General features: G+C 45.7%; 1 protein-coding gene across 10 annotated transcripts in view; it reads right to left on the reverse strand.

Annotated features, from left to right (window-relative positions):
- znf532 (zinc finger protein 532) overlaps nucleotides 1-14230 on the reverse strand; it is a 76534-nt gene that overhangs the window by 41835 nt on the left and 20469 nt on the right. The window contains exons 1-3 of one of the 10 annotated variants that reach the window (XM_007903094.2): nucleotides 6954-6991; nucleotides 5748-5798; nucleotides 5059-5126 (exon numbers count right to left, since the gene is read on the reverse strand). The exons of 3 other annotated variants lie outside the window; for them this stretch is intronic. Coding sequence is in view for 1 of the 7 variants with exons in the window: in XM_042335880.1 (XP_042191814.1) it covers nucleotides 4595-4769 (175 nt within the window). In the remaining 6 variants the exon portion in view is untranslated. Of the gene's footprint in view, nucleotides 1-3561; nucleotides 4573-4594; nucleotides 4777-5058; nucleotides 5353-5747; nucleotides 5812-6953; nucleotides 6992-7026; nucleotides 7147-14230 lie in introns of those variants that run through there. 6 more of the 10 variants (XM_042335901.1, XM_007903092.2, XM_007903099.2 and 3 more) reach the window with 6 other exon arrangements.

The raw sequence follows: 14230 nt of genomic DNA on the forward strand, positions 1-14230 counted from the left end.
TGCATTTCAAACAGCGCCTTAACAAGTCTTCCAGTTGCCTCAAAGCACTTCACAGAATATATTGTAAAGTGAATTGACTATATCTTTTGTGGATGAAACTCAGCAGCCAATTGCGTACAGCAGTGTCCCATAAATAGTCATAGATTGAGTGACCAATTTCTTTTTTTTGAAGGAATTATAACCCTCCACAAAAGTGATGGGCAGCTTCTTGGAGGAGCAAACACAAACAACATCATGTGTCAAATGGCCTTCTGCTATGTGGCACAGTTCTACTATTCTATGGAATATTACCGGACCGGAAGAGTCAGGTTTGGTCCATCTGGCCAGCTCCAAAGGTACACATGGAAAAACAAATCAATAACCCTACATTAATCTCTCTCACACACAACTCTTCCTCACCAAACAGCAGCAACAACAAAAACAAATTTCATAGCATCTTTCACTTGGCAAAGACCTCCCTCGGAGATCGCCCGAGCTGGTGGTTCGAATCAAGAGGAGTGGAGGGCAAGGGGGGTGGGAGGATGACTGTAGGCACAGTTAAAGAGGTAGGTCTTGAGATGGGCCTTGAAGGAGGCAAGGGAGTGAGGGAGGTGAAGCGATTCCTGGATGGAGTTCCAGATAGTGAGGGCACAAAGGCTGAAGGCCAGGCCGCAGATAGTGGGTAGGGAGGGCTGGGGACATGGAGCAGGCCTGCCTAGCAGAGGGACCAGGCATGCTGGTATGGTTTCAGTGGGTCACAGAGGAAGAAGCAAGACCATGGAGGGCTTTAAAAGAGAGGACGAGGATCTTAACCTTGATCCTTTGGGAAATGTGGAGCCAATGAGACGGGGGTGACCATCTACCGGAGCTTAGTGCGGGAAAGAACACGAGCTCCAGAGTTCTGAATAATCTGCAGCTTGTGGAGGGAAGAGTGGGAAATCTGGTGAGCAGTTAGCATAGTCAAGCCTGGACTTGAGGAAAGCACAGCTGAGAGTCCAGCTGAGGGAAGAGGCAGTGGCAGAGGCGGACAATGTTGCGGATGTGGGCGAAGGCAGAACAGGTCACGACACAGATAACCAGCAGCAAACTTAGATAACCAGATTCTCATCCTCATTTTGAAATAATGTATGCACACTGTAAATATATCAGACCTATTACTGATTAGGAGTCATTTCATGCCATGTTGATTTTCGCTTCATGAACAACTATTTTGCAGCACCCTCACATATGGCCTCCTATTCTGACTCATTCTTTCCATGACCTCACAAATATGAAACTCAATGCCACAATCGGTCTTCCCTTCCTCCTACCATCTGTAGCCTTTCAAAAGCTAAGTCTAACCTAAGCTTATCCTATTTTATTCACTCCTGGATTCAATTCTTTTCTGATTCCTTTTTCCGCTTTGTTACCAACCATGGAGTTTGACCCTTCATTTAAATACTCAATTGAAAAAAATCAATCCACCGAAACACTGCATGAACCTCACCAACCTGCTGAGTTCCTAGTCTCAGCTATAAACAGAAGTAGCCACAAAATACAAAACAAACACTTCACACATAAAGGACAAGAGTGAAGAGATTCGGGTCTTCCTGATAGCAAGCAACCCAAGATTCATAGTTGAATGTTATAAAGCACGGTGACATAAGAAAGAAGCTATCATCCTTTCCCAAATTTGAACCCTAGTTCCTGAAAATGGTAATCTCTACACATGGCATCAATGCCTAAAACTTCGCTCAACATGCCATTCCTCCTGTGAGAGCCTAGATAGTGAAAGTTAGTAGGCTATATAAGGCATGCAGCATTGCTGAAACTGTTTGCATCTATTCATCTAAACGACTCACATTCATCTGACCAAAAATGTCATTCAAGCGCAACTAAGGCTGAGGTTTCCCCTCCACCCACCCACCCTCCAAGACATAAAAGTTTAATCGTAACATTCTGACAATCTAAACCCAGCTAACTCAGCAGACTGGAATCTATTCGATTCTGGTTCAGCTTTTGATGAAGGAAGTTTCGTGTTCAGGACCCGAGCTCAAAATCTAGGCCGAGACCTCATTGCAGTACTGAGAAGTGGTTTCCTTCTGATGAAATATTAAATCAAGGTGCCATTTGTCCATTCACAAAGAGTTCTCTATTCTCCTTCCACCTCCCCCCAAAAGATCAGCTGATCAACAACTGGCATTTGTATACTGCCCTGCACCCGGGGAAGTAGCTCGGAGCGCTGAACTGTGCAATAGTTTGACACTGAACCAGGGAGAAAAGGGAGTTGATCGCGGGCATTGTTAAAAAGGAAAGCCTTCAGGTGCAATCTGAAGATAATAATAATAATAATAATCCTTGCCTTTGATATAGCGCCTCACTGCGGCTTTGAGATGTCTCAAAGCACTTCACAGAATATACTGTAAAGTGAATTGAATCTATATTTTGTGGGCGAAGATAGGCAAACGGGGGGGATTGAGAGTTCAAGAGATTCGGGGCTTAGTGGCTGAAAGCATGGTGGAGTGGAGGGATCGAGGGACACACAGAAGGCCCGAGTCGGTCGAGCGAAATGCGCATGAAGAGGAGTGGGGTGTGGGCAGGATGAATAGAAGAGAGGTGTACAGTGATTTGTAGGCGAGTGCGAAATCGATCCGTTCTCCGACAGGACTGGAATGGGGTGATGTTGCTGTGGAGTTTTCAAGTGAGGATATGGATGGCTGAGTTTCGAATAAGTTGGGGGATTTTGTGAATGGTGGAGCTGGGGAGACTGGGGAGGAGTGCATTGGAGAAATTGAGGAGGGAGGTGATGAGAGCATAGATGATCATTGTTGTCCATTCACAAGAGTTCTGCCAGTGTAGTCAATATACCCCTCCCCCAAAAGACCAGCTGATCAACAACAACAACTACTGGCAATTGAATAGTTCCCTCCACGTGGGGTAGCATCTCGGACGCTGGACTGTGGCATAGTTTGAAACCGAACCAGGGAGAAAGGCGAGGTGTCCGTGGGCACTGTTGAAAACTAAAGCCTTCAGACGTGAAAGGTGCGATACAAGTGTAATTTGTTGTTGTTGTGGTTTGAGGGCACGTTGGATTAGATTAGCGACTGGAGTTTGCCTACATGAAGAATGTAACCATGCTTCAAAACAAGTCGCTGCTTGAAATGATTTGAGCTGCCAACATGCTACTGCACAACATCACATATAAGGGTTCACTTTAGGTTCTGTTTAACCTGCACCCCTCATTGGTTCACCGTGCAAGAGTTTTTTTTAAAAAAATTTCCTTTTCAGAAAGCTCAGACGAGCAGCCAGCTCTCAGGGACAGTGCTGCCATTTTGTAGGCAGCTGCACTGAAGCTGCACAAAGCAGAGTCGAGGGAGGGAGGGAGGGAGGGAGGGTGGACCAGTGATTTCCCCTCACTCCCTGCGAACCAGCTGTGTCCTGGCGTACGAAAAGCACAAAAATAGCTCCATTTTATTTTGCGAATTTCTTGCACAGAAAACCTAGCAAATGCGAAAGTAACATCAAAGCCTCGAAAACGTGGCCTCTTCAGATCTATCTATCTGTCTGTCTGTCTGTCTGTGGGTAGGCCAAAGGCATTGTTACCTGACACTTCTCATTTTCAAGGACAAAATCCTGGATAAAGGGCGAGACCAGTGCAGAAAATCTTTTTCAGGAATCAAGAAAATAATTTAACCGTTACACCAGCGTACCCTGTGCCCTGCGGTTTGAGTCTCCGAGCACAGACCTGGAATCGTTCAGAAAGAGACATTTTGATTACAATACAGCTTTCCCTTCTCTTCGCTCCCCCCCTCCACCCACAAGCAATGAAAGGTTTCTCCTTTACAATAAGAGACTTGCCTGGAGTATCTGCAGCAGCAAAGGTTAAATAATGTAACTCCAGAAAGGAAGGGGAAACAAAATCCTGTCCGACAGGCCTGAATGCTTCAGGAACCGATCATTAACGCTGCTACTTTGTAAACACGCAAATGTTTCAGACTTACCACTTTTAATAAATATTTTATTCTCATTTCAGCTTGCTGTTCTGGAGGGGGGAAAAACAGATCTTGGTGGTTGTGGCTTTGAACCCCTCTGGAGAGTTGTGTGAAAACAAAGAGGTCTTTTTTTTAATATATTTATAAGGACAGGCTCAGAGAGGGAACAACAGTATATCTGGAAAGGCTTTTAAAAGGGAGGTGACAATCAGCAGCAGCCCCCAGAAGTCTTTGTGCTGAAACAGCCACACTCTCACAGCAAATTTAAAATAAAACTCACTTAGCTGACACGAGCACACCATTGCTGGCCTCTGTAATATCTCTTGAATAAATTGAACTGGTTAATTTTATGAACCCTCATTCTTCTGGCGTGGTGTCTTTGCTTCACGTGAGGAGGGCACAGTTTGATGTAGCCTGCTGGGTTTACACCCACATCCACTGTGGCTTTTCTCTGGCCCCCAAGAATTCATCTCCTCGTGACTACTGCATCAGAAAAGTACATGCAACCAGAACCTGGACAGAAAAACAAGCTGCTGCGGAGAGAGAGAGAGAGAGAGAGAGATCCTCCATCTTCTCTCAGCAACCAAAGCGTGCCTTTTCTGCCCCCCCCCCCCACCATGTATGCACATTAAAAGAAAACTAACCTTGCACCGCTTCCAATTCTCCTCCTAGAATGCACAGCAAGACAAAAATTGGTGTGAGCTCCAAACTGTACGCCCTGTGACCCGCACAGACCGTGCGTATGAGCCTAACAGATCCCCCCGGTCCACCATTTTTTGTTGCTCTCTTCTTTCTCTCTAATAAAATGGGAGCGCGCATTCCCCCCACCCCCCCCCCCCCACCCCCACCTTTTCCTTCGCACTGGAAGCCCTTTTTTTAATAGAGAGGAAGAAACAAAAAAAAATCTCAAGACAGTGAAACATTTTTCCCAGCCTCCCTCTTTTCATATATAGAGAGAGAGATATATATATAGAGAGAGAGAGAGAGAGAGATAGATATATATATAGAGAGAGAGAGAGAGATAGAGAGAGAGAGAGATAGAGTAGGGAAAAAAAAAGTCACTGCAAGCAAAGCCATTTATAAAGTATTTAGCATACTAGCCACATACCAGAATAGTGTGTCTAGGGTGCAATCATGCTGGTTTGGATGGTACCTGTCTGCACGCTTCTTGTATAGCTGCCATGAAGGAGGAAGCAACGTAGGGCTCAGTGGCTGCATTGTTCATGAGCTGAGCCGCTCCGAACCAGTTCCAGCCGGTTCCAGCCACCCCACGTACAGCTATGGAAACCTGTGCTGCAGCACCAGACACTGTACTGCTGCCCAGTCTGTCCCCCCTCTGCCACATCCTCCCCAACGTTTGCACCAAATCGGGGCGTTTGCGGGGACCCCACCACCCACCGCCACCACCACCCCACGCGCGCACACACACCCGCACACTGCACGCGCGGAGGCAAAGGAGGGCAACCCTTTTCGGGGGACCCTTCCTCCGATTAAGCTTTGCAAACGCTTGCTGCCACACACTCCTCTCTCCTTCACTCACTCACTCATTCTCTCTCTCTCTCTCTCTCCTCCTATCTTCTCCTTCTCTCTCTCTCTCTCTCTCTCTCTTTTTTTTTAAAAAAACATAATTTTGCCAGCAATTGGCAACTGGGCAACTCTGGGAAAGTCAACCGCCGCGAAGGCTTGTGACCCTGCGGCGCGCGAGATGGCGACCGTGTCAGCAAAGCACAAGTTTTTTTTTGTGTGTGTGTAGATATATAAAATAAGGACACAGGAAAACGTTAAATCTCAAATTACCTGCCCATCCTTCTGACACGTTCACCGACGCTACAGCCGAAAAGAGAAGCCCTGGGTTTATTTTAAAAGAAATGAATTCAATTCAGCAACTGGATACTTTTTTTTTAAACCTTTCCCCCCCCCACCTCCACCCCCACGTCCGCGAAAAAAAAACCAGCACTCCCCAAATTGCAGAGCTTTTCCTGCTAAATCGCAGATGCATTCAGTAACGGCAATCTCCTTTTATTTTTTTCTTAGGCAGGAAGAGTTACTGTGGTTCTGATGGGGATTTATGGAACCTGACATGCCGTGGCACAGAGAATGCAGATCACAAAACACCAGCCTTTTTTTTAAACCACACCCTTCTAAAATAAGAGGCCATTTTAGAAGCAAATGTGCATTTATGTCAACGCTATCTCATCTTCGAGACAGCTTTACTCAACAGGCCACGTTTTTCGTTTTAGCGAATTCACCCTCTGCAAAATCCACTGCAAATCCTGAGGCACGCAGGCCAAATTGGATGTCCCCCCCCCCTCCCCAGCGCTTTGTAGGTGAAGAGATTGCTTGCTGACTGCAAGCCTTTTTAAAGGAGAATTCAAATGCAACCAGGAGACAGGTAATATATAGAGGAGAGTCTATAAAATCCTGGGCAGGAAGATAACACTAAGTTTTACTGAACTTGAGAGAGCACAAGAATGGGAGACATGTGTGGGGGAGGGGTGGTATCAAACTGCAGACGTTTCCCAGTTTGGGCCACTGCAAGTTAACTGTTTGATGTCCAATGCAGCACTTCTAAGGCAAGGGACAAGCCTGGTGATTCGAGTCGTTCAATGCTTGAGGCAGCCCCTGCCATGCCATTTTTTCAGTCCTTTCCTGGGCCACTCAAAAGCAAAGAGTTGGTTGATGGTTGTTGGTGGCGGCTTGGCCTTCACGTGGTGCTCGCCTGACTGCCTTTGGAAGTCAAGGAGTTATTTTGCAGCTAACCCCTTCCCCCCCACAATCCACTGAAACAGCCAAATCTGTTTTCCTCTTGTGGGATTTACGTCCCCTCCGTTCAAACTCGTTCAGCGGAAGAGAATAGTTTGGATACTGGCTTGGAGATGGAGTGGGTGGGGGTGGGGAAAGAATTCTTCTGCATGTGGAGTTAATGGGCCTCTGGACCTTTTCCACACTTTTTTTAATGCTTCTACATTTAAGGTGCTGACTTTGCACTGATGAGACAGAGACCTTTACTATGCCTGATATCCCACCACTATCCTCTTCTCCCCCACCCACCACACCCACCAGGGGAAGGGGGTACCTGCTCAGAACTCACTCCTGTTGCTGGCCAGTCACAGAGCGACACCAACACTGGTTTCTGAAAGCTACAGACTGTCTGCGCTCTCCCAGCTGGGGGAGTGGGACACATCTGGTGAATGGCCTACAAGAGAGAAAGACAAATGAAAATCAAAGTTCTTTTTAATAAATGATCGCGTGATCAACAGGATCATCCTAGCTTTCGACCGAACTGAACAATCTGACCTTTGAACATTTTACAGCTTTCTTTCCCAGGCTTGTAACAAGGTAGAAAAGTAGACAGAATATTTTTTCTTTGCCCTGCCCTGGTCTGAAGTCCACTTCCCTACAGATCAATACATCAGTTTTCTTCGCCTTCTCTTCATGCATTCAAAACCCTCTCAAAAAACCCTCTTGAATTGACCACTACTTTGGTCATCATCTGCGCACTCCCTTCTGCCTCCCACACTGCTCAGTGATCCCCAATGTGAGGGAGAAACTGCACAATTACTGATGTTCTAAACTTGCCCTTCACAACCCTGAACCTGTGTTCTTTTGTTTAGCTAACTTGGCAGGAACAAATGAACCTACTCATCTCTGCCCACTTTTTAATTGGAATTTGCTGATAAACACATTAGTAAGAGGTGACAAAAGGACAACACTGCCTGAACAATAATACTAACAATCCTTGCATTTGATATAGCAAGATTCTAAAATGAATGCTTTCAAAATAGACAAATTGAGCCCTTCAAGACTTTCATCCCAAATGAAATGCACTATGCAAATACAACTTGTTATACAGAATCATAGAATCATAGAATCGTACAGCACAAAAAGAGGCCATTCGGCCCATGGAGTCTGTGCCAGCTCTTTGAAAAGAGCCACGTAATGTCAATCCCACTCCCCAGCCCTTTCCCCATAACCCTGCAAACCCTTCCTCCTCAAATACCATCCACCGCGTTTTTAGGAGGAAGCTTACTATACATTGTAGCATAAGGTCTCTACTCAGTGTATCTGAGCTCATGAACTTCCATTATAACTGGTACTAGGCCACACAGTCCACCTAGGTCATAAATGCAGCCTCTAATCTGTGCTGAGACCTCAACTAGAGCAACAATAGGCGAGGTACAACTGACCTCAGTGGTCTAACAGTGGGTAAAGGGCTAGGAGGTGGTCCAGTATTCCTGTTTGTCAATCAGAAATCTTTTGCCCCTTGAAAGCTAGCATTGCACAGGCCCAATGGACCAAAGGTATGTTGATATCAGGAGAGAAATAGGTTTCACTCGATCAAAATGGGCCTCTCAGTTATAGAGTATATCCATCCCACAGATGCTTACAGTCCTCACTCGCACATCAAAAACGGCCTCTTGAGATAAACATTTCTTCCCACATATGTCTGTGAAAATGTGGAATGCTCTGCCCCCAAAGGCCAGTGAGGCTGAATCAATTGGAATGTTTACAAAAAATTATAGATTCTTGGGTAAAGGTATTGAAGGATGGAGAGGAAGTCAGGCAGATAGGAGTGAAAGATCTACCATGACCTAATAAACCTGGCAGAACGGGTTTGATGGGATGAATGGCCTCCTGCTGTTCCTACGTTCCTAAAATAGAATCAATACCAACGGTACCAAATCAACATCGTGGCCTGCGAGATGAGAAAGGTGGAATGATAGGGAGAGAAAAAAGCACTGACCTGAAACAACTTTCAAACACTTCAGATGAAGTCATAAATACACAATAGTCTTGCATGTCTTATAGGCATTCTGTTCTAATTAAACCTCTAATGCATCTTGTGACAGCTTAGTCATTGAGATTGCTGCTTTTACAGTCCAAAATCCAGATAGTTACATAGTGTGCGTCTAAGGATACACATTCCACTTTACTAAGCCAGTCCGGAATCTTGGAGTCTTGTGTAACCCTCAACCTTTTTGCCATGACCCACTCTGACTTCCCCCACCTCCCCAACATCGCCCGGCTCCTCTATTGTCTCACACCACAGGCCGCCGAAACCCTCATACACGCATTCATTAAATCCAGGCTCCTCCCTCCATAAGCTGCAAATCATCCAAAACTCTGCAGTCTGTGTCCTCTGCTGTACCAGGCTCCGTGAACCTATCACCACCACTCTCGCCCGACTCCACTGGCTTCCCATCAAACAATGGACACAGTTCAAGATCCTGGTCCTCACCTTCAAAGCCCTCCATGGCCTCCCTACCCCCTACCTCTGCGACCTCCTAAGTCCCTTCGCTCAGCGGCCTCTGGCCTGCTTTACTTCCCCCGCCTCGCAAGTCCCACCATTGGCGGGTGGGCCTTCAGCCACTCTGCCCCCACCCACTGGAACTCCATCCTGCAAGTCCCTCCACCTCACCCCCTCCCTTGCCTCCTTCAAGACCCATTTCAAGACCCTCCTCTTCGACTGTGCTTTCGATCACCCTCTTTCCCCCCCGTCCTCCACCCTCCCCAATCCCGACCCCCAGCTCGGGTCTAAAACAATGACTGTCCAGCGCCTTGGGACACCCTCCTGACATGAAAGTCGCTATACAAATGTAATATATATGGAGTCCTGTAGCTCAGTGGTTAGAGCATTCGCTTTGCAAGCGAGAGATCTGGGTTCGATTCCCGGCAGAGTGAAACCTTGGTCAAGTTTCCTTACTCCACACGCCTAATAATCACCCCCCACCAAAAAAAAATAATAAATTGATCACTTCAATCCACGGCTGTTTGTGGGACACTGCTGTGCACAATTGGCTGCTGCATTTCGCCACAAATAGACAGTCAATTCACTTTACAGTCTATTCTGTGAAGGGCTAGAAGCTAGTCTAGAAGGCGTGAAAAGCGCTATATCAAATGCAAGGATTATTATTTTATTGTTATTAATTTTGTTGTTGTTACAACTACTAAGCTACCTGATGTGGAGTCCAGTATATTAGTAGTTAGAGCACTCGTCTCACAACTGAGAGGACCTGGGTTCATTTCCCAGGTAAGCCAAAATGGCAAAACGTTAGGCAACTTTCCTTACTCCACCCACATGCCTCTGTTCACCTAGCAATAAGTAGGAACCGGGTTATAAGTCAATTGGCGGATCGACTTTTCAGAGGTAATATCCCTTAAAAAAATATTTGGCCACTCAAATCACAGCTGTTTGTTGAACACTGCTATGCACAACAGGCTGCCGCGTTTCACCCACAAAATATAGTCAATTCACTTTGCGGTGAAGCACTTCGAGACGTCTCAAAGACGTGATAGAGTGCAAAGTTTTTATTATTATTATGATTATTTTTATTTTTAATTCTCACTGTCTGACTGCAGATTAATTGAAACATACAAACGGGTACCCAGATTGGCACACGCTTGCAGAATAAATACCACATATAGGAGGATATAATTACTCACAATAGCATTCCTCTGAGCTAATGGAAACATAAAATACCAGCCACACGTTGTTTATGCAGGTTTTAACCATTTGCCCCCTGCATGAAGGTACTATATAAATTCAAGTTGTTGTTGTTATTAGCATATTGAACACACTCTCTCTCCCTCCTCTTCTGCGCTGTCTCCAGTAGCCCACGGCTGAGCGCTCGCTCCCGGTCTCTGTGTGCGCGGTTTGGCTACTGCCCCGACCCACTCCCTCTGAAAATGTTCCTGCTCCTATCTCCCACACTTCGCTACTCCCACTACGTCCTCTTATTTGTCCCTTGCACCCTCCACTCCACCATTGGAGATTGCGCTTTCAGCCACCAGGCCCCAAAACTGTAGAACGCTCTCCGTCAATCCCTCCGCCTTGCCCCCTCTCTCCCCTTTTTCAAGTCCCACCTGAAAACCTTCATTTTTGACTGTGCTTGCGGTCACCTCCCCACCCCCACCCACCCGGCTCGGTGTCAGGTTCCGCAACTGTTAAGCGCTCTGAGACGCTCTCCTGCTATATAATTGAAAGGAGCTATATAATTGTTGTTGTTGTATTGACACCAAGGTTCTACAAGGACAAAATCACATGCATCAGCCTGGCTAAGTCAGCACACTCACCTCTGAGTCATAACGCTGTGGGTTCAATAATAATAATTCTTGTATTTTGATGAGCGCCTCACTTTGGGATTTTGAAGTCTTATACAAGAACATCGACCATTTACATTGCACCCTTCATGTTGGATAACGTCTTGGAGCACTTTAGGGAAGGGAGAGGTCACCATAGGTGAAGAGGTAGGTTTTGATATAGGACTTGAAAACAGAGAGATGGAGGGGTAGGTAGAGGGAGTTCCTGAGGTTACTGCCATAGGATATAATCTCGACTAACATTCCAATGCAGTACTGGGGGTGTGCGGTATTGTTGGAGGTGCCGTCCTTCGGTTCAGATGTTAAACTGTGATCCGATATGTGTAATGGGATCTTAAACCTCCACCTGGATAGGCAGACAGAACCTCGTGCATGATTTAGTAATCTTTCCTTGTTGAATAGTGCAATGGGATCTTTAACCTCCACCTGGACAGGCAGACAGAGCTTCGTGCATGATTTAGTAATCTTTCCTTTTGATATTATTATTATTATATGCCGTCTCGAAGCAAAGGTGAACAAGGTCTCTTTGTGGATGAGCTGGCTCTATGTTGAAACGTCTGTTGAAAGGGAAGTGGAATAACTTTGAAGTGGACTGAATGTTCCAGTACTTCATTCAGGAGGTCAACAGTGCTCCAGGACAATGTTAATGATTAACCAGTTTGCCTGGCTTAGTAACAGGTCTTGGGGGATGTAAAGATTTCACTAGGGATAACAGGATTCTTCTCACTCAGCTCTTGATAACACTGTTACCTAAGAGTACAAAAGCTGTTTTTTTCCAATTTAATAATAATAATCCTTGCATTTGATATAGCTTTTTTCATGTCGTCTAGATGTCTCAAAGCGCTTTACAGAATATACTGTAAAGTGAATTGACCGTATATTTGCGGGTGAAATATTTAATATTTAAATAGTGCATTTCAGGATCTGCCAAGTGCTAGACAGTCCAGGGTTTGCACCCAAGCTGGGGGTCGTGGCCAAGGGGGTAATACTCTCTAGAATTAGGCACGCAGGGTGCATCCCTCCAGGGAGAGAGCGCGTATCTATTTCAGACACTGGGAAATTTCCATGAGTAGGTACATAGATACATAGACATAAAAACAGGAGTATTTTATAAGATCATTGCTGATCTATACCTCAAGTCCAGTGCCCCATTCTTGCCCCATATCCCTTAATACCCTGACCTAACAAATATTTATCTACCTCCATCTTGAAAATGTGAATGGATGCAGCATGCACAGCCTTTTGGGGGAGAGAGTTCCAGATTTCCAACAACAACAACAAGATTACATTTGTATAGTGCCTTTTACATCGGGACGATGTCCCAAGGTGCTGGACAGAGTACAGCATTTCAGACCCAATCTGGGGTCAGGTGGGGGAAAGGGAGGGGAGGGGAAGGGGGGTGGCCGATGGCATGGTCGAAGAGGAGGGTCTGGAGGGGGGACTTGAAGGAGGCTAAGGAGGGGGCGAGGCGGAGTGACTGGGGGATGGAATTCCAGAGGTTGGGGGCGGAGTGGCTGAAGGCTCTCTGCCAATGGTGGGGCGGGTGGGTCAGGGGATGTGGAGCAGGCCATAGCCGACTGAGTGGAGGGAACGGGGGGTTAGGAGGTCACAGAGGTAGAGTGGGGCGAGGCCATGGAGGGCTTTGTATGTGAGGACCAGGATCTTGAACTGGATCCTCTGAAGGATAGGGAGCCAGTGGAGTCAGGCAAGAATGGGGGAAATGCGGTCACAGAGTTTGTTGCGGGAGAGGACACGGGTTGCAGAGTTCTGAATGATCTGCAGCCTGTGGAGGGAGGAGTTTCACCTTTGGGTGAAAAACTGTTCCTAGTTTCACTCGCAAATGGCCTTAATGGTGGTTTGCATATGCGCAATACGTACTCTGGTTTGGGTACTCTCATGCGGCGTGCTGTTTTACAGTCGGAAGACACATATTTGCTCCTCGGCTCTGCAAAATCCAAAGCTACGCTAAATCAAAATGAATATGCCCTGCTTTGTCCTTAATTCAACCCTCCGTGACAGAGAGAATTGGCTTGCTTGACCAGTCCTCTACAAAGTTATCACCAGAGAAATCACAAAACTCACTGGTATGTCTGCTGGACATTCAGGTTTCCCACAGAAATGCAAGAAACGCTGCAGCTGTAACTCAGTAAGCTGTTACCAATCTAAAACGTCAGCATTAAATACCAGGCAAATGCCAGCAGGAAAGATTAGAATCCGTCTATGGGACTCATTCCCAACTGTCGTCACCTACAACTCTTCCTGCATTCATATACAGAGCTAATCAGGACTTGCAGAAGCATAGATTACCTAATGCAAAATGTATGACTTCTCTTCAAGCCTTTTCAGCAATTCTGGGTCAGTGGTTACATCCATCACCCAGGCCTTGCCAGGCTCCACTGGCCATCTGGTTCCCTATGGATCCACTTCAAAGTGCTCACTAAGATGTATATAACATCGTGGTAGCGTAGTGGTTAGCGCACTCGCAAGTCAGAGGGCCTGGGTTCGTTTCCCAGGCGGGGTGAAACCTTCGGCAAGATTCCTTACTCCACACGCCTGTTTATCTAGCAGTATGTAGTGACATTATAAGCAAACTTAGCAGTTAATGTGTGCACAGAATAGTCCCATAAATAGCCATGGGGAAATGTTAAACAGGTTATCGGGAGAAACAATTATTTTTGCAAATACAACAACAACAACTTGCATTTATTTAATACCCTTCATACATGATAGCGCCTCAGAGCGCTGCACATTCTGGCTGTTCAGATGGCTGTTAAAAATCTAACAACACTATTTAAAAAGAGAAGGCAGTTTCTCTGGGTATCCTGGCCAACAATCTCCCAGATAAAATTGGGCATTCATGGCTATTATTGGCTGCATTCAACTACAAATACAATTACTGCATTATATTTAGTAAAAAAAAGCCTTATCACATTGAAAGAAACTCTGGGCTATTTCAACGAGATAAGGCGATATAAGAATATTCTTTGTATTTGATGTAATGAAGACACATAACACATGCAATGCATTAAGGCAAGTAATAAAATCAGTAAATGTTATCACATACAGATCCCTTAATTTAGTTTTTTTTTGTCTAACTACAAACTATTCGACTTTCCCAAGAACCTCCTCTACAATTTTAGTAATTTCAAAATAAAAAAAACTCCAAGTAAGAATTAGAA

The sequence above is a fragment of the Callorhinchus milii genome, unplaced genomic scaffold, assembly GCF_018977255.1.
Source record: "Callorhinchus milii isolate IMCB2004 unplaced genomic scaffold, IMCB_Cmil_1.0 Scaffold1, whole genome shotgun sequence".
NCBI lineage: Eukaryota > Metazoa > Chordata > Chondrichthyes > Chimaeriformes > Callorhinchidae > Callorhinchus > Callorhinchus milii.